Source organism: Eptesicus fuscus, chromosome 22 (genome assembly GCF_027574615.1).
Source record: "Eptesicus fuscus isolate TK198812 chromosome 22, DD_ASM_mEF_20220401, whole genome shotgun sequence".
Lineage (NCBI taxonomy): Eukaryota > Metazoa > Chordata > Mammalia > Chiroptera > Vespertilionidae > Eptesicus > Eptesicus fuscus.
The window spans coordinates 30365292-30386202 of NC_072494.1; the positions used below are offsets into that span (position 1 = coordinate 30365292).

The following is a 20911-nucleotide window of genomic DNA, read 5'->3' on the forward strand; positions in this document are numbered from 1 at the left end:
CATTGCAACAGAGTCAGTCCCCAGTATGACAAATTAACCTTAAAGACACAGTTGGAATAGGAGCAGAGTGAAAAATTTCTGCTCAAACCTCATACGATTTAAGCAGATGAGAGCCACGGAAAGAGCCAAGCTGCTCCGAGAAGGCTTGGATAAGAGGGAGAAATTTAACCCGGGTAAGCACAAGTAATATGCTTTAGAGGAAACATTAAACACACTATCGGCCCTGAATGGCTTGTTAACTCGGGTGTATCAGGTGATCAGGGAGCAGGTGTAGCACAGAAAAGGTGTGGTGGGTAGAGAGGCTGGACCACTGCAAGCTGGCTAAGGGACTGCATGGGGACCACAGAGGGCCACTAACCACTGACAGGACTGAGGAGTTTCCTGGGATGTGGAACTTTGAATGCTAAAATGATAAAAGTCTTGGGCAAACCACGAGGAGTTGTTCACACTGTAAGACCACAACGGCTCTATTTCTGACACAATCTGTGATGCACAAGCCACATAACTTCTCCACACCTATTTCCATTGTTCATGTGGATTATCCTGTGTTCCTTTCCTAAGGGGGAATTCTTCTCCCTCATCAAACATCACTAAAGTCCATACCTCAACACCAGAGCAAAGATACTCTGGTGTTGTTGTTTTAAAACATATTTTTATTGATTTTAGAGAAGAAGGGAGAGAGATATAGAAACCTCAATGATGAGAAAGAACCACACTGGGATTCAGCCCACAACCTGGGCATGTGCCCTGACCAGGAATAGAACTGTGTCCTCCTGGTTCATAGGTCGACACTCAACCACTGAGCCATGCCAACTGGGCATCCAATGTTGTGGTTTTTTTTTTTTTATTTGAGGGAAAACCCAGAAATATAGGACATTTATGAGCTATAAGGTTCCATAATAAGTTAGGAGCTTGTTGTCAGTCAATGGCAGGACTTGGAGGTGTGAAAGAAAGCTGAAGTCACGAGAATCAGTGGCGTCTCCTGTGGATGGAGGTGAGGGCAGAGGAAAGGGAGAAGAAGCTAGTTCAAAGCAGCTCATCTGGATACTATTTCCAGAAAGAAGTCCATGCTGGGAAAATCTGTGGACAGAATCCAAGAAAATTGCCAAGTTGGAATTCAAGTAACTGTGAGGAGAGCAGTTTTGTCCAGAAACTAAGGGAAACGCAGGACCTTAAAAAGACCTAGCTTTTCCAAGGGGCTGGAGCAGCTGAAGAAGGTGGAGCTGACTTTGAACTAGAGGCGGAGCTTGGAAGGACAGAGAAATGGAGAGGATGAAGCTACGGAAGGACCAGCAGGTAAAGAGGTGAGATGGAGGAGATGGAACTTGTTTGCATTCTGGGTGGAGTGCCATGAAACTGTGCACCTGGAACTTCTCAAATCTGTCCAGTTTGTATGCTGAGATCTCCTTAAAGTGCAGGTTCCTAATTGGGCAATTAATTATGGCTAGCCACTGCAACAAGCATGCAGAAGGAATCTGTGAAAGAGAAGAATGAAGTCTCACCTTAATTTGAGGCAGTATGGTGCTCTCTATAAATGCGGTCATTACTCAGAGAAGGGACTCAGAGTCTCGGATAAGCACACAGACTTCCCCTGGCTGTTGAAAGACGGTCCAAAAGAAGGAAGGATGGCATGCCAGGTAAGGGAGACAGCCAAAATGAAGCTATGGGATATGCTTATTTAGAAAAAGTGGAGGAGGCTGGTTGAGAAGTCAATGAGAATTGAAGTAGAATTTGACAATGTTTCCCAGACTTTAACTTCATGGAACTTAACGAAAATGGTAATTATAGTGTGGGGTGAATGGAGGCAACCTAAAAGCATCAGGCTCTGCCACGTGAACTTAATTGAGACACGTCAGTGTATATGGCCCATTGGTTGATAAGCTCTGGAATAACAAGTGAGGAATCCGGTATTGAAGGCCCTGATTGAAGTAAATCAAATAGAGACATTCAGACTTGATTTGTTAGGACACGGAAAACCAATGTCAAAACTTGAACAGAAGAAACTCAAAATGTTCAAAATGGTACTTCAAGGAAAATGCTATGACCACATCATCTGGGATGGATTAAAAAGTTAGGTGATAGCTTGAGAATGGAGGAAGGAAAATATTTTAATAATAAAAGGTGGAATAGTATTTTGTGCAATTAGTGATTCCGTTGAGGTACTTCTGATCACCAAATATTACTAAAACAATCATTTTTAAAAGATTGAAATACATTTTAAGATTTTTAAAAAATGTATTTTTATTGAGTTCAGAGAAGAAGGGAGAGGGAGAGAGATAGAAACATCAATGATGAGAGAGAACTCATTGATTGGCTGCCTCCTGCACACCCCACACTGGAGATAGAGCCCACAACCCGGGCATGTGCCCTGACTGGGAATTGAAATAGAATCCTGGTCAATGTTCAACCACTGAGCCACACTGGCCAGGCTGAAATACATTTAAAATAAAAAGTATAAGCAACATTTTCTTCTGGTTATGGTTTGGATGATGATGATTATGATGATAATGATGTCACCATTCAAAGTATTCTATTGTCAACTAAAAAAAAATTATTTAGTCTAAGTGAAACATTGAATTTAAAACTGTTTCCTACCACATAGAAGGCACTAAGCTAGACACTAGGAAAACAATAATGAAAAAGATAGGTGATGTGGAACCCCTAATCTTAGCAGACAACCTGAACTATAAAACATCCAGGCTTGTTCCAATGTAGTAAGCACTGTGACAGAAGCATACATATGGAGGAAGACACAAAGAATTCTAAAGTGGGGTTAGGAGTGGGGGTGTGGATTTTTTGATCTCTTACCTGGATGAGGGATGAATATGATCAGATAGACAGAGAAGGGAAAAGCATGGGCAAACAAAGCGTGAGCTTATAGGTGTGAAGTTGCACCACTGCCTCCTTTCAAGAAGGTGAGTACATTAGTGTGACTAGTGGAATAGCTGAGCAGGGAGGTGCATGGGGCACTGGAGGGGCCAGGGGGAGTGATAGGAGATGAGAATGGAAAAGAGTAGCATCCTATCTCTCTGAGTGGAGCATAGTTTTTCTTTTTTTTTTTAAATTTAATTTTATTGTTTAAAGTATTACAAATAGTAGTACATATAGGAGCATAGCTTTTCTACCAGTCTCTCCTGGAGAGGCAGTGTGTGTGGTCAGCATGGGCTCTGGAGCCTCAGAACTGGGAACCAAGTCCCCGCCCTGCCACTTGCTAGCTGAGTAACCTAAGGCAGATGGTTTAATCTCCCCATCTGTAAAATACGGGCAACAATATGGTCCCTGTACGGTCTTTGTGATGACTGAATGAGTTGATGCATGTAAAGCACTGAGAAGAGGGCCTAGAAGTTGAAAGTCAGCTATTCTTATTAACATAATCAGGAATAACGTGATTATTTTAGTTCTTAGGTTAGGAAAATGCAGTTTTAAGTGTGAATTTTTCTTATCCATAGGTGTATGTACTACATGCCTTCACAGGGTCTGTGCGTGGAGAAACTCGCAGAGTTTAGAGATAGCCTTCTCTAAAATATCTTACAAGAATACTCATCCACTCTAGTACCTGAGAATCTTCCACTAGCAGGTTCTTTATAAAATGTTCATACTCTAGGAAGAGGGAACATGGTGTTTTAGCTATGAGCACCTCAGCATGAATTAATTTACCACAGTAGGCAGGAAGGACAGGGCTGAGCCAAGGAAATGCAATGTTGGACAGGTGAGAGAGAAGGCTCTAGCTTAGAACGTTGTCTATTGGGAGAGTGGAGTCTTCGCTTTGGGAACTAGGGATCATTTTGGTATTAAGAAGGGGAAAGGGGAAATGAGTTGAAGAGGAGAGCGGCCCAGAGGAGAAGAGAGAATTGTTTATTTAATATTGCTTAGGGCCAACCTTGTTAATGACAAGTTGCTGAAATGGTTTCAATAAACCTGCAGTCTGCCCTGGCCATTGTGGCTCAGTGGTAGAGCGTCGGCCCGTGCACCCACAGTCTAGGGTTCGATTCCGGTCAAGGGCACGTGCCTGGGTTGTGGGTTCGATCTCAGGGCATGTGTCTGAGACAAGCAATTGATGTGTCTGTCTCACATCGGTATTTATCTTTCTCTCTCTCTCCCTCCCTTCCACTCTCTCTAAAAATCAATGGGAAAAATATCCCCGGGTGAGGGTTAACAACAACAACAACAACAAATTAAGTAAAACTGCAGTCAATATACTTACCTGGCAGGGGAGATACCATGATCACGAAGGTGGTTTTCCCAGGGCGAGGCTTATCCATTGCACTCCGGATGTGCTGACCCCTGCGATTTCCCCAAATGTGGGAAACTCGACTGCATAATTTGTGGTAGTGGGGGACTGCTGGGGATGTGCCTGCAACCAAGGTATCCTAGAACCTGGGACCCTTCAGTCCGCAGGCGGACATTCTATCCACTGAGCCAAACCGTTAGGGCTTGGGGTGCCAATTTCTAGGCGGTAACTGTTTCTATGATGTGGGGTGCCTGTGCCAAATCATTGCACATTTACAACCCTGCTGATGGAGGACATAGTTCATTGGAGCTTTAGTGCAGACACCAGCACAGGCAGGTAAATGCTTTTATAATTGCCACTAGGAAGAAGAGAGGGCCCAGGGGTTCTTTCTCTGCCCAAGAGAGCTCCTCCCTTGTTACAATTTAATTTGTTGTGTGTCTGTGGACCAGATGGGTGGAATTAAACCTTCTAAGGTGTTGTGGTTAGATTGTTTTAAAGTGTCTGGAGACTCCAGGAAATGTGAGAAGTCACATTTCTTTTTCAAAGGACCATCCTTTTGTGGTTCAAATGTGGGCTTTTGAAACTGAAACTTTAACGCCTGTGGCTATAGGGTGGGGTGGGGGTGTCTGTTTTCCTTTTCCTCCTATTGGGGTGTTATATGAATTTCTTGACTTAATTAATGTTAGTGTTTTGGTAAACGTGGCTCTAAGGTAGCAAGGTAGGGGGATAGAAGCTACTTAGTCATCGAGGGGAAGTCCTTGCATTCTACATATTGTGTACCCTGAGGAACTGGCCTCCCCAATCTTCCTGCTACAGTCCTTCAGAGCATTCATATATCTGCCTGCCTGAAGTGTTGTAGAAGTAAGCTGTAGAAAAAAAATCTCAGGAGGCGGCTTACGTGGGGCGAGGGCAAAAAAATATAAGCTGAAGAAATATAAGAAGCTGTGTGTGATATTGTTCCCTGAAGAAGTTAGCCCAAAATGCAGTTTCTTCTCCATTGTAGGTACTGAATTATCTTGAAACTGAATGTGCCCCAGTGGTAAAGGAAGTTAAAAAGATAAGCCCCCTCATTCTCCCTGGGGAAAGAAGAAAAAAACATATCTACATTTGGAACACAATGTCTTACTCTTTTTTGCTTAGCTTTAAGAAAAGTCTAGTGAGGTTGGAGCCAGTCAAGAAAATAGCTGAAATAATCAAAATTAGGGCTTCTATGTCCCTTCCATCAGGACCTACTTAAATGGCAAATGCTGCAGCCTAAACAGTAGGATTATGTTATGGGTGAATTGTGTCCCCCTAAAATTTATATATTGAAGTCCTGACCCTCAGTAGCTCAGAATGTGACTACATTTGGAAATAGGGCCTTGACAAAGGCACGTAATTAAGTACTATGGGGCCATTAGAGTGGGCCCTTATCCAGTGTGACTGGTGTTCTTATAAAAAGAGATTAGAACACAAAGAGAGAGACGGACACCGGGCACACGCACACACAGGGATGATCATGTGAATGACACAGGGGGAAGATGATCACCTACAAGCCAATGAGAGAGGCCTCAGAAGAAACCACCCTGCCACTACCTTGATCTCAGACTTCTAGCCTTCAGAACTGTGAGAAAACAAATTTCTGTTGTTTAAGTCACCCGGCCCATGCTATTTTGTGATGGTAGCCCTAGAAAACTAAGGTATGGACAGATGAGAACAGATATGGACAAATGATAAAGAATTATGAAGGGGCTAGAAAAGGATGTGATTATCTAAAGATACCCTCAGGTCAGGGTCTCTTAAAGCAGCATCTGTATATTACCTGTATCAGAAACACACCTATGATGCTTTTTACAAAGCAGGTCCCCAGGCCCCTCTGGACCTAGAGTTTTCAAATGAGGCCCAAGAATCTGTCTTTTACATAAGACACCTCAAGTGATTTTTTTTTTTTTTTCACACTAAAGTGTGAGTGAGATCCACTGTGCAAGGTCCTGCCCAACCTCTGGCTCTTTCCTGGGCCTACCTGGCTGGTACCAATTCCATCTCAGCAAGTGCTGGTGTGTCTGGCACTCTGGCAGATGCTCTGTGGTCCAGGAACCAGGTATATATTCCATGGTAGATTATATCTCTCCAGGTGTCAGCCAGGGTTTATCAGCACGTGGAGAATGCTGGATAGGGTGGACCAAATGGAATCTTTAGAGGAGTTTACTCTTGGTTCTTAGAAGAAATATGTGCCTCAGTTATCTTTTAAAATAATAATCTACAGTACATATAATATTTCTATCATGAACTTTATTTAAAGATGATATTACCTCGGCACCTAAATTCTCAGAGGGAATACAGGCAATAGAAACAGCATATCTAACTTTTTGCTATCCATCAGTAGAACTTATATGGAAATTTCTCTGACGGGGCCTGGTGACTTTTTAAGCCCTGTATAGTAAATATAATATTAGTGAAATAGAGCAATAACATATACAAATAAATAATAATAAATGGAAAGGCATCTAGTAAATTACTGCAGCCAGGCTCTGTGCTTTCACGTATTTCTTCATTTCCAAAGGGAATGGGAATGGAAAGTATTTTTTTCAGATAGCATAAGGTGAATTTTCTTCCCCTCATCCGTGAACCAAAGAGAACTGAAGCTACAGAAAGAGAGAAATAGTTGAGAATCCAAAGCAAACACAGTGACAAACGTTTTCAAAGTAGTCAGGATAGGTGACATTTTGATTTAAATAGGCCAGTTCCCTAGGAAAATTGTAAAATCTGCCCCCTTCCTCCTCTCCAAATGTGACTGCAGGCTACCACAAGCTTTTATACGTTTATTGATTTCCTTTTAAAAATATTTTTTTATTGATTTCAGAGAGGAAGAGAGAGGGAGAGATAAACATCAACGATAAGAATCATTGATAAAAAAAAAAAAGAATCATTGATGGCTGCCTCTTGCACGCCCCCTATTGGGGATGAGCCCCTCAACTTGGGCAGGTGCCCTGAGGGGAAATTGAACCATGACTTCCTGGTTCATAGGTCAAGGCTCAACCACTGAGACACGCTGGTCAGGGCCACACGTTTATTTTTTTAAAAAAACTGAAAGGTAGACAGGCCATTGGAGAATGTTCAGGCGGGCAGGCCTTCGGGCTAGCTCTCTGTGTCCCTATGGCGGTCCAGCCTTGACAGAGAAGGCGGCTGGTGCCCACCTGTCCAGGGGGTACCTGTGGCCACACTTTCTGATGGCTTAAGGGCAGGCGCTTTCCCCTCCGGGGCTAACTGCGTGTCAGTGTCTCCGTGGAGCCTACTCATTCCCACTGGATTTCTTTTTTTCCTGAGCGGGTGGGGATGGGAGGATGAATGGCAAATTGCAGTTGTGTTTCGGGTGCTTTCCAGAAACAGGAATTCTGGCACTGGAAGTACATTGATTTTAAACTCTGGACCTTCATCGTCTGGAGAGGTTCCGAAGCAAAGCCCCGAGAGCCACTGGGCTTCCCGAGGCCGGAGGGGAGAGAGGACGCGTCCGCTCCTCCAGGACACAGCCTCCGGGTTGGCCGCGGCCGCTGTCCGAGGGGCCCTAACAATGAGAGGCGGCGGTCGGGGCTGAAAGGGGCTCTCGGCTTGGACCCACGCGCCCCTCGTGTGGCGTAAGGACGGGGCTCCTTCCTAGCCTTTCGCGGGCGGCCCTTCTCCTCCGTCCCGGCCTCGGCACGGTCTCGGCCTGAGGCCAGGCGGCCCCACGGGCCTTGACCCTGGGACCAGCGGGCTCGGGGGCGCGGCGGCGGCGGGCCAAGCGGGCCGGCGGCGGCGGCGGCGCCTTCATTAGAGGGCGCTCTGGGGGCGGCGGCGCCGCAGTCCGGCTCCCGCCGCTTCCTCCCGCCTCCCTTCCCCACCAGCCGGCGAACGCGATCGGGCCGCGGGGACCGAGTCTCCGCGCCGCCAGGGACGGGCGCGGGCCGCGCCGCAGCCGGAGCGGGGCCGGGGCGCGCCGCCGCCTCCTTCCGCCGGCCGCGCCGCCGGCCATGCATTCTTCCGGCTCCTCCGGCTCCCGCAGCCCGGGTGGGGGCTCGGCCAGCCCGAGGTAGCCGGGCTCGGCGGGTGCAGGCCCGGGGAGGCGCTGGGGGGTGGAGAAAGGGTGTCGTGCGGCCGGGAGGCGGCGGCGGCGGCGGCAGCACGAGGGACTTAGGGCGCGGTAGGCCCCGAGGAGGAGGCGGGAGCGCGGGGCGTCCGCCCGCCTCCCCGGGACCGGGACCCGCCCCGGTGACAGGTCCGGCCTCTGAGTCCCCGCCGTCCCTCTGTCCGCAGGCAGCCGCGAGGGCAGTAGGGCGCCCGCTCGCGCCGCGCCTGGGCCGCCGCCGTGTCCATGACCGCGACCCCTCGCCCGGGGACACACGCCGCCGCCGCCGCCGCCGCCGCCGCCGCGCACTCGCGCCCCCAGGGCCGCCGGTCCCCGGCCCCGCTCGCCCCCGCGCTCCAGCGCCCGCCGGCCGCGCACGCCGAGGTGAGCCGGGCGCGCGGGCCGAGACCGCCGCCCCGATCCCCGTTCCCCACCCGCGGAAACCGCTGCGGGCTCCACCCGCCAGCCGGGCGCAGTCGCCCCTGCCTCCCCGCTCCTTTTCATCCTCCCCCGCTCCCGGCCCTCTCTGCTCGGAGCCTTCATCCCCTCCATCCCTGTACCCTCCGAGTCGCCTTCCCCTCCTCCTGTCCTTCCTCTTCGCTTCATTAGCCCCCCACTTTCTTTCTCTCACCTTTCTGCCCCTTTTCTAGCGCCCCCCCCTCCTTTCTTAACAAGGAAAACAAAAGCCCCCTTTGCGCAAATGAGCGTTTTTTTACTCTTTTTTTTGCTAACGCGAGAGACCCTGGGCAGGACTGAATCGGTGCATGAATGGTGTTGGAGAGGGTACCAGGTTCCCGGAACCCGGGAAATCTGATCGAGAGGTGTCAGCCTCCTTGCCACTCGTGTCCTCGGTGTGGAGACACGGAGGGTGTCTGGAGCAAGTGGGTCTGCTCGTCTTCGTGTCCAACCGATCACTGCAGTGAGGCGCGGCGCGGGGACGGCCACCGGCTCGCGGGCACGGCTCTCTCCTTTGCTAAATATATTATGACATACCCTGCGCCTCTGTGAACAGCTCCCTTGACCTTGTGCGGCTCCTCCTCCTCCTCCCTCGCTCTCGGCCCCCCTCTCTGGAATTTCCCGGAGAGATCACCGAGGTACTCCTTAGATCCCTGATTTTCTTTTCTTTTCTTTCTTTTTTTTTTTTGTGCTGGAGACGATTTCTCTGTGGGTGGGACTATTTAGATGTGTTTTAACCCCTGTGCCTTTTTTAAAAAAAATGCATTTTTCCTTTCACCTCAGACAGACAGGACGGACTCCCACGTGAGAATGGCTGTGACTTTGGAACAAGCCCCGTGGCTGGGCTGGATCCTGGTGAAAGCCCTGATGAGGTTTGCCTTCATGGTTGCCAACAACCTGGTTGCAATTTCATCCTACGTCTTCTATGTGATTGTACTCCAGCCCCTCCGCGTGCTGGACAGTAAGAGCTTCTGGTACATTGAAGGAATCATGTACAAATGGCTTCTAGGCATGGTGGCTTCTTGGGGATGGTACGCTGGCTATACAGGTAAGCGGGAGAGCACTTTTCTTTTTACGTATGTAATGTTTTGCTTAGTTCAGGAGCCATGATTCAATATATGTTTATACTTTGGGTTGCCGATGTTTTTATGCTTTGACTATTGGAAAATAAATAGAAAACAATTCTGAGGGGTTTTTTTCCTTTAGAATCCCAATTAATAAGGATAGTTTCAGAAGTATAATTTCACAACTATATGTCGATAAATTCCTTCAGTAACATGTTATTTATGTGATTGACACTTAGTAAAACCGGTCTGCAAAAGCTCTCTTAGAGAAATAGGAGTGGGTTATATAGCATTTGAAGGCTTATAAAATGAAGAGGTAAGATATTTAGCTCATAGACAGTGGGCATTTAGAAAAAGGACTGAGCCATATTTGTGTTAAGATAGTTTAATATGGTTTTTTCATTTAATGTAATATTGTACTGTTAATATTTTAAGCCAAACAAAAAAATGACTCGTTTCTGTTATGCATGTTTCTTTTGCTTACTAGAATCTCTGTTTTATCTCATAAATCTGTATCGGAACATTAAATGTAAAGGTTAAGGTTAACATATGTTAAGCTCATTTATCTTCTGAATGTCTTTAAGCACATTTTAACTTCTGCCTTTACCTTGCATTTTGGGAAGCAGGACCAGTGCTGTTCTGAAGTGGACTTTTAGAGAACTAGATGAGAAGTAGGCTTTGTTTTCTGCTTTGAGGCCTTCTGTGCTTTGAGAACTTGTGCCTCACTGATGAAAATTCTGGATTGTGTAGTATGTTGATTGGACTTTTTTTCCCCCTAAGAATTAGGATGATGAGAAAAAAGCATTGAGGTTTCTTAGCACTTGTCTCAGACTATTGAGGCTTTTAGATTTTTATAACTGATGGGCTCCTGTAGAGGGTGTGGGTGAGTGGAATCTGGAGCTTGGCAGAGTGAGGAAGGTACTCTCAGGCTCCAACAGCACAGCAGTTCCCCGTTTTAAATGCTCTGTCTCCCTCTTTCCTGCCCAGGCTGCACCTGCAGATTTTGTCCAGACACGTGAGAAAAGGACTGACAGCACCCAGCTTTTATGGAGTCTAACAGACTCCTGCTAGGTCAGAGTGCTCTCAGTTTGCCCCAGATGAGGCCTTTTCTCCTCCTGGCAATGCCATTTATGATCCTGGAAACCCCAAAGTCCCTGGTATTATATGCATTGCTTCCTTGTCATGTGTTCTGTTGAGATCCTAATGCTTTTTGGATATAGCAGGTGAGCTTCTAGTCCTTATTTATAGGACCTCGTGGTAGCAGTAGGGGCGATAGACAAAAAATGAAGTTCTCATCTGTAGAGCTGAATATGTACCTGAACTGCACTGCTGTTTTAGAATTGCTTTGCTGTATAGAGCTTGTGCTTCCCCAGATATCCTATATGGTACTAGTGGCTTTGTTCTTTGCATGGTATACTTAAGTTGCTTTTTTAAAATGAGTCGATCGTGTTTTTAGATGTAAATTCTAGAAGTTCATTCTACTTAAACACGATGAAATTACTGAAACGCGTGTGCTTGTGTGTGCGGTATATTTGTGTATAAGTGTTAGCATGGTGAGAAACTGAAAAAAAAAAAATTTGGCATTGACCTTGAGATTGTAAGGAGTGCAATTGTAATGCTGCTCGAAGTTTAAGTCAGGTATCCTGTGGCCACGGCAGGGCTGCAGTGTATTTTTAAGCATGTTTTCTTGGGGTTGTCTCTTCCTTGCTGTCTATGGAACTGCACAGTTTCTTTGGCCACCTGCTTGGTCTTGACATGATCTGCATATTTTAGTCTCTGAAGCATTTGCTCTCTTCAGGCTACTGCATTTTGGTCATTTGGTCAGTTTGTCTCATTTAAGAGTAGAATATTTTAGTGTGCTTATTTTAAGTGGTTTTTCTATAGGTAGAATACTTTTAGAGGGTCTGGTCATGGTTTGATCATAACAGCGCACAGTTCAGAGGTCAAACAAATGTAGGAATGACATTCGTTGAAAGCTGCAACTGGGTCTAAAGCAAACATAAGCAGGGATTGATGGGCAGATGTACCCATAAAAGCATCTAGGACAGCAATTTTCAACCTTTGTCATCTCATGGCACACATAAACTAATTACTAAAATTCTGCAGCACACCAAAAAATGTTACTTTTTTTTTGGCCAATCTGATAAAAAAAAAAAAGATATAATTTTGACTTATTCACAATGGACAGCTATTGTTGTAATTTTTTAAATTTGACAATATAAGGGTAAAGAAATCAGTGCCCCTGACTAAATAGTCAGCTACTGCATGTTGTAAAAATTCTTGTGGCACACCAGTGTGCCTGCCCTCGCTCGCTCACTGGTTGAAAAATCACAAGTCTAGGAGGTCATAATAACCCTTTGTATGAATTTATGTTTCATTTCTTCCTTTTGTATCAAGAGGAGGATGGACTTAAGTTTTGTTTTTTTCCCCCCTTTCTGAAACTCAGCTGAAATTTCACAGATGGAAAATTGAACCCTGTTAAAGGAATTCTTCTCAGCAGGTCTAGTCTGTTCATGTCGTAGAATAAAAATTGCCAAACTTTGTCGAAAAACCACTTCCGAGGAAACCTTAAATATGAATTAATTAAATATTAATTAGGAAGCTGAAAAGTGAATATTGGTTTAGAGTATCATTTTTTCAAAATGTGGTATTCTATCTAAGACAAGTCGATTACACAGCTTTTATTGCTTATCAATCCTACACTGCCCTATATGGTAGCTTCTAGCCTCTGTGGCTATTTAAATTAAATTAATTAAAATGAATTAAAATTTAGTTTCTCAGTCACACCAACCATATTTCAAGTGCTCCGTACTAGGTCTCTAGTGGCTACTGTATCGGACAGTGCAGATGTATAACATTTGCATCATCACAGAAAGTTTTGTTGGACAGAGCTAATGAATAGTCAGCATGGCTTTCTCCTTTTTCTTAGGAAAAAGGCATTTTATCTTTATAAAGAATACTTTTCTAAACATTGTTCTAAATAGGTTTCTTTTAGGAAAGGCCCAAAGATTTATTCAAGTTTTATACAATTATCTTTTAATTTGAGGCAAATGTCACTAAACTATGTCCTTTAAACTCAGACGTGCTTCTTGGATGGGGAATGAAGCTGAATGAACATTTTTGTATTTCATTTGACTTCTCAGAGCTGGAGAAGACAAAGAAGATGAAAAGCGTTTTTTCTGGCCTTTCTGCTGGTTTCTGACTTTATGTCTTATTAGGGGAACACAGTTTTATTTATTTATTTATTTACATTTATTTTTTATCTGTTTTTATTAAATTTTTAGAGGGAGAAGAAGAGAGAGAGAGAGAGAAACACCAGTGATGAGAGAATCAGGGATCGGCCACCCCCACCAGGGATGTAGCCTGCAACCCAGGCGTGTGCCCCTACCAACTGGGTATCACTCTAATCACCTGTGCTTCCAGGCCAGGGCATGAGGGGAACACCGTTCTTAAAAGATCTCTGAAGACATTGGGGTTTGTTTTGTTCATATCTAGCTTGAGACTAAGTAGTGATGCTTGTTGGTACTGCATTTCCTTTAGTGGGAAAGGCTGTAGAAATACCTCACGTTGAGGAAAACGTGTATACTGCTTTTGCTCTAATATTTCAAGGGCACACCAAAAGAGGTATTAGCTTAGTGAATGATCCACTTCTTCATGCTTTATTCAGATCTGTGATAAATCAGTACACGTCTCTCCCTTCAACTTAAGTGAACACTGGCAAATTTCAGAGAGAATTTTTAAAAACAAAATGTGTTTATTTTAAAATAGTTTATTTTGATTCTCATTCACTTATTTTAATAAATTCATTGTTCCCCATCCAAACACATTTAATTAAAGTCTCTTACACAAAATTGTTTAAAAAATATTCATTGTAACTGGACTCACCAGAGTTTCTATATAGGATGAGTCTTTTGGGCCATAGTCTAGCTCAGTGGTCCGCAAACTCATTCGTCAACAGAGCGGCAAACCGCGCCTCGCGAGCCACAGTTTGCCGACCACTGGTCTAGCTGAAAGGGAGCTGGGGTTGTCGGGGCACTTGCCACCAAACTATTTTTGCTTAGCAAATGCTGTTTCTCTTAGAGTGGGTATTTACTTGGATGGTTTTAGGGAAAGCTGATGGAGATTAGGTTTAGCTTCCTCCTACTCCCCAAGTGACAGCTGTCATAGCTCTATGTTAGTCTTTGTGGGTTGATTATTTGATAGTGTTTTTTACTGGGATACAAATCCACCCTGTGAGAAAAAAAATATTTGGAATTATATCTGACCTTCAAATTCTAGAGAAATGTAAAAAATACATCTTCTAGAGCAGTATTTTTCCACTTTGATTGAGTCATAAACCAATTTAGTGTGTCACGATGAACATTTTTAAAAAGTAAAATACAATAGAGATAAATAGAAAAGATCAGAAATGTGTGTATCTGTACCAGGTAGTGCTACTGAATGTATTGTTTTACTGTGAGCCCTGTCAGCATTTGAAAGGCATTGTTCAAGGGGAAAGAACACTGCAATTTTCAACTCTGGGAGGCAGATGTCTTGATCTGGCTTTGACTCACTGGTGGGGGTGAGAGCCTTACCTGCTCTGTGCACACTGGAGACGTGGTCTTCTTTTTAACCCTGGAGCCCAGCTTGGTGCCTGATGCTCACGGAGTGCTCCATAGTGTCTACACGTTTGTTGAACGATCCCTTCTTTCTTGGCCCCAGCTGAGGTGCTCTAGCTGCTTACCTTCCTGAAAGGTCTGATACCCAGGTATTGCAATCCCCAAATATAAATCCAAAACTGTTCATGTTTTTCACACACATACATATAAATATATATCCTATAATAACACATTTGCTAACTTAACACACCTTTATTGAGCTTCTATTATGTCTGGGTTTCTGGAAAAAGTTAAAAACATGTCGCTTCAATGGAAGTATTTTTAGTGTACTGTACGTGATAAAAATCCTACTTAAGTCTCTACTCTTACAGAGAACAACAGTCCAACTGGAATTTTAATTTTTGAGTGCTTGATGATAGACTCATTAGAGTGAGGAGTTACTGTATGATGTTAGGTTGGAAACTGATCTTGACATAAATTCAGCTGAGGAGTTTTCAGTACAGTGTTTTGATTTTTATATAGAAAATACACCATTAAAGGTAAATATTACTAAACTAGAGGCCTGGTGCATGAATTTGTGCATGGGTGGGGTCCCTTGGCCTGGCTGGCAATCGAGGCCTATCTGGGGGCCAGCCGGCGGGGGGGGGGTGGGGGACCGCGGGAGGTTGGCCGGCCAGCCCCCCCCCCCATCGGGGCCCATCAGGGGGGCTGGGCGGGCGGGGGGAAGGGCCGTGGAGGTTGGCTGGCGGGGGGGGAGGGGCCGCGTGGGAGGTTGGCCAGCCAGCCAGGGGGAGGGGCCACAGCAGGTTGGCTGTGGGAGTGCACTGACCAGCAGGGGGCAGCTCCTGCATTGAGCGTCTGTCCCCGGGTGGTCAGTGTGCGTTATAGTGGCTGGTCAACCGGTTCTGGTCGGTTCTGGTCGTTCCGGTCGTTCGGTCATAAAGGTCGCTTAGGCTTTTATATATATAGAGATGCTTTAAACTCAGCAGCCTGGTGGTACTTCAAATTTGCTAAGTGGCTTTATTTCAAAGATGAAATGTAATTGAGTCATTTATTTTAGATAGCTTTTCTTTTGGAAATACATATTCATTCATGCACACATACCTACGTGCAGTATTACAAAAGCTTATGAAGCAGTATTTGTAGTAGGTAAGACTTCGGATTCTGGATTCAGATAAAGAGCTGGTGAAACAATTCCTACTTTCTTTTTGTTTACATTTGCTTGGTATATCTTTGCCCATCCTTTGTTTTTGAACTTTTTAAATTACTGATTTAGATATGTCTCTAATAATCAGTATGGAATTAGGTTTTGTGTTATAAATCAATTTGAAAATCTCTTTTAATGAGTTGAATCCATTTACATTTATTGATATGTCAGATATGTTTTATCAGTGCTCTGTCATTGTTTTTTATTTTGTTTTCTGTTTTTATATATATAAATTTTAAGTCTTTCACTGTATAGTCTGTTTTTCTTTGCTTTTTTATTGTTCTGATATTTAGTAAGGCTTGTATATTTGTCTTCTTAGTTACTTTATATGATAGCTTTAGTTCTCTATTGATAGTAACTATTAGCTGTCTTTCGATAAACAAAGGTAAAATTCTTTTTAAATCCTCCTCTCTTCCTCTTTCTCATTTCCATCACCCATTTTAGTCAATAGTCAATAATATTTATTCACAATATATTTGAATTTGCACTATTATGTCTGCTTATACTTACACTACTTGCTTTGTGAGCTTTAAGGCTATCCATTTACTCTCAGCTGTTACATCAAGGTAATCAGTAAGCTTATTATACTTCCTGCTCCCTGCCCACTCTCTCCCTCCTTCCAGTTTTTGTTACTTGCATTTATATTTTGTTATGGCCTATAATATTTATGTTTTATTTTATTACCCTTATCTCCTTCTGGTCTAGTTTTAATTATTCAGTTAAATATATATAGTGCTGACCCAAGCACTTTTGATGAAGACTCTCCCAGTTGGCTAAAGTTCATCCTCTAGTAGTTTCTTAATAAGGAATCATGAGAACAACGTAGGAATATTATTTTTACAACATTTTCAGAACTTGTTTTAATTGCTTTATACTCAAAGGACATCTTAGCAGGCAATAAAATCCTTGGCTTACTTTTTCTTTCTTACAGGTGTTGTAAAAATGTCTCTTGGCATTAAATGTTGTCAGGGAGATGTGTGAAGCCAGCTTGAATTTTTCCTTATGATTTGATGTTTTTTGCCCATCTACCCAAAGGAGATATAATCCACACACCTTAGAATTCACCATATTAAAATGTACAATTAAGTGGTCTTTATTATACTTGCAAGATTATACAACCATCCTCCCCACTCACTAATTCCAGAACATTTAATCACCCTTCCCCCCCCCCCAAAAAAAACACACACCCTTACCCATTAGCAGTGACTCCCCATTTCTTCCTCTCTTTAACCCCTGGCAACCACTAATCTATGCTCTGTCTCTATGGATTTGCCTATTCTGGACATTTCATATAAATGGAATCGTACAATATATGGTCTTTTGAGTCTGGCTTCTTTCACTTAGCACAGTGGTCGGCAAACTCATTAGTCAACAGAGCCAAATATCAACAGTACAACAATTGAAATTTCTTTTGAGAGCCAAATTTTTTAAACTTAAACTTCTTTTAACGCCACTTCTTCAAAATAGACTCGCCCAGGCCGTGGTATTTTGTGGAAGAGCCACACTCAAGGGGCCAAAGAGCCACATGTGGCTCGCGAGCCGCAGTTTGCCGACCATGGAATTAGCATAATGTTCTCAAGGTGTGTCTATATTGTAACATGTCAGTCTTTCATTCCTTTGTATGGCTGAATAATATTTCATTGTATGGATAGACCACACTTTGTTTATATATTTATCAATTGATGAAAATTTGGTTTGTTTCCACATTTTGGCTGTTGTAAATAATGCTGCTGTGAATATTCATGTATAAGTCTCTGTGTAAACATATGTTTTTCCTAGGTATCTTAGTTTTTTTGTTGCAATGGTAAATGGGATTGTTTTTTTAGATTCTCTTTCTGTGAGTTAATTATTGGTGTATAAAAAAAGCGATAGATTTCTGGGTGTTAATTTTGTATCTGCTACATTGCTGAATTCATTTATTAAGTCTAGTAGTTTTTTGATGGAGTCTGTGGGGTTTTCTATGTACCATATCATGTCATTGTGAATAATGACAGTTTTACTTCTTCTTTCCAATTTGGATGCCTTTTATTTCTTCTTGTCTGATCGCTATGGCTAGCACTTCCAGAACTATGTCGAACAGGAGTGGTGAAAGTGGGCATCCCTGTCTTGTTCCTGCTCTTAGGGGAAATGGTTTTAGTTTTTGCCCATTGGCTGTAGGTTTGTCATATGTGGCCTTTATCATGTTGAGATATGCTCCCTCTATTCCCACTTTGCTGAGAGTTTTTATCAAAAATGGGTGTTGGATTTTGTTGAATGTGTGTTCTGCGTCTATCGATATGATCATGTGATTTTTGTCTTTCAACTTGTTTATGTGATGTGTCATATTTATTGATTTGCAAATATTGTACCACCCTTGCATCCCTGGAATAAATCCCACTTGATCATGGTGTATGGTCTTTTTAATATATTGTTGGGTGTGATTTGCTAATATTTTGTTGAGGATTTTGGCATCTATGTTCATCAGGGATATTGGTCTGTAATTCTCTTTCTTTGTAGTGTCTTTATCTGATTTAGGAATTAGGATAATGCTGGCCTCATAAAAAGAGTTTGGAAGTGTTCCTTCCTCTTGGATGTTCTGAAATAGTTTGAGGTGTATAGATGTTAATTCTTCTTTGAATGTTTGATAAAACTCCCCTGTTTAGCTATCCGGGCCTCGGCTTTTGTTTGGTGGGAGTTTTTTGATGATTGCTTCTATTTCATCAATTGTTATTGGCCTATTCAGGTTTTTTTATTCTTCCTGATTTCGTTTTGGGAGTTTGTATTTTTCTAGGAATTTGTCTATTTCATTCATATTGTCCAGCTTGTTGGCATATAGTTGTTTGAGCATATGTTTTTAATTCTCTTGGACCTAGGAGTCAAATTGCTGGGTCATATGATAATTCTATGTTTAACTTTTTGAGGAGTTGCCAAACTGTTTTCCATAGCAGCTGTCCCATTATACATTCCCAATTTAGAAGAGTTCCAATTTCTCTACATCCTCACTAATACTTATTTTCTGGGTTTTTGTAGTTTTAATTTGGCCATCCTATGGAAGTGAAGTGGTAGCTCATTGTGGTTTAGATTTGCATTTCCCTAATGACTAATGATGTTGAGCATCTTTTCATGTGCTTATTATTAGCCATTTGTACCTCTGGAGAAATGTCTATTAAATCACGGACGGATCACGAGAATTCTCGTGTTTTCATATTACAGTGTTTTACAAAGTATCATACTTTAAAAAGATATTAGCTTGTAAGAACATGTAATAACTTCAAAATGCAATGGGTATTTAATTTTAAGGCATGCCTTTAACATTTATGTAAAACATTTTTTGTACTCGTTCAGTAGAAACTTATCTGGCCACTGGGTAAAGCTAGCAATAAAACTACTCGTCTGCAATGTGTTAAAATCCTTTGCCATTTTTAAATGAGGTTGCTTGTCTTTTTTAAAAATGTGATTTGAGAGAGAGAGAAAAAGGGAGAGAGAGAGAAACATCCATGAAAGAGAAACATCTATGGGTTGCCTCCTGCACACCCCCTACTGGGGATTGAGCCTGCAAGCTGGGCATGTGCCCTGACCAGGAATCGAACTGGCGACCCCTAGGTGCATGGGACAATGTTTAACCAACTGAGCACACCAGCCAGGTCTGCTTGTTTGTCTTTTTATGATATATATATATATAAAAGCCCAAGTGACCGAATGACTGGAACGACTGGAACGACTGGTCGCTATGATGCACACTGACCACCAGGGGGCAGATGCTCATCGCAGGAGCTGCCCCCTGGTGGTCAGTGTGCTCCCACAGCGGGAGTGCTGCTCAGCTGACAGACCCGTCCTGGCGGCCCACTAACCCGGTCAGCAGCCACTCACTCCCTCAGTAGTCCTGCAGGTCCAATCTCCAGAGAATGGGCCAGGTACCGATGGATCAGCACTGGGCATGATCCTGACCGTGCTGCTGGCCTCCTGGAAGTTGGCCTCGGGCACCGCAGCCGCTTCCCCTCCCTAGACACTCAGCAAGGAAGAAACAATATAAAAGCGGATGCCAGGTGGCTCCCGACAACCAGCATGAATGTCAGCAGGTCGGATCTAGATCCTGGGCGGCAAGGGCGTCCCACCGCCCACCTGGAGGGCCAGTTGCATTCTGGCGCCCCTCCTCCTCGGGACCCCACCTGTGCACAAATTCATGCACTGGGCCTCTAGTTGAATTACAAGATTCTATCTTCAGTATCTATTTTTCCGTATCTATACCACATCTATTTTTCCTTGGGTTACTTATGCTTTTGATGTCATATCTAGGAAACTGTTGCCTAATCCAACCAAGTTCATGAAGATTTACACTTACGTTTTCTTTGAAGAGTTTAGCTTTTATATTTAAGTCTCTGATCCATTTTGCGTTAATTTTTCTCTCTGGCATATGGTAGAGGTCCAAACTCCCTTCTTTTGCATGAGACTATCCAGTTGTCCTAGCATAGTTTGTTGAAAAAATTATTCTTTCCACATTGAGTGATCTTGGTACTCTTGTTAAAAATCAGTTGGCCATATGGGTTTATTTCTGGACTCTTAATTCTATTTCTTTGATTGTATATTTCTCTCTTTATGCCAGCACCACACTATTTTTATTACTATAGTGTTGTAATAAGTTTTGAGTGTTAAGTATACTTTGTTGTATTTTAATTCTTTAAAAAGTCATGATATTCTCATGCAATATATTTTGTTATATATTATGACTTCAATAATAATTAGGTCATGAATTAGAAATCCTAATTTAACTTTATTTTGGATTTAAAAATGTTCACTGACAATAGTTTTTTAAAAAAATATTTATAATGGGTTAAATAACCCCTTCCTACCTCTATGTTGAAGAAATGCTTACTAGTTATGTGTTTCACTAGGAGTTATTGTTAATAACAATATTTGCTTTCTCAAGAAAATAGAACATTAGTTGTAGGAGTATCTTGTGTGATTGATCAACCAAATGTTTATTGACTGCCTACTGCCAGTTAGCAAAGTTATTAATTTGTAAAATACTGTGCTAGAGAATGTGATTTAGACTAATTTCTACCAAAAGGATTTTTGGCATAGATTTTATTTTGATGGATGGCTTGGGGAATAGTTAAGTTTACTATGAAATATGTTTCCAAAAGAGACCTGCAAAAAGTTTTCTAGAAAATGGAAATCAATATGCACATTTTCCCCTAATGTGATGGTTCCATTTTTTAAAGTTAATTGAGGTCCTTCCAGAGATGAAAATTAACTGGAAGCTACATTTATTTTGTAGAATAAAGTATAGAT

The 20911-nt window shown here is 42.9% G+C and overlaps 1 protein-coding gene and 1 non-coding gene across 4 annotated transcripts in view; both read left to right on the forward strand.

The window, feature by feature from the left end:
* LPGAT1 (lysophosphatidylglycerol acyltransferase 1) overlaps positions 1-20911 on the forward strand; it is a 72071-nt gene that overhangs the window by 7792 nt on the left and 43368 nt on the right. Inside the window, exons 1-2 of one of the 3 annotated variants that reach the window (XM_054711390.1) lie at positions 8629-8699; positions 9555-9819. In XM_054711390.1, the coding sequence (XP_054567365.1) occupies positions 9582-9819 (238 nt within the window). In that variant the 5' untranslated portion in view covers positions 8629-8699; positions 9555-9581. Of the gene's footprint in view, positions 1-8628; positions 8700-9372; positions 9410-9554; positions 9820-20911 lie in introns of those variants that run through there. The other 2 variants (XM_054711392.1, XM_054711391.1) reach the window with 2 other exon arrangements.
* Positions 4197-4359, forward strand: LOC114233149 (U1 spliceosomal RNA). The gene has a single exon (XR_003619292.2). It is a non-coding gene; the product is annotated as a U1 spliceosomal RNA (small nuclear RNA).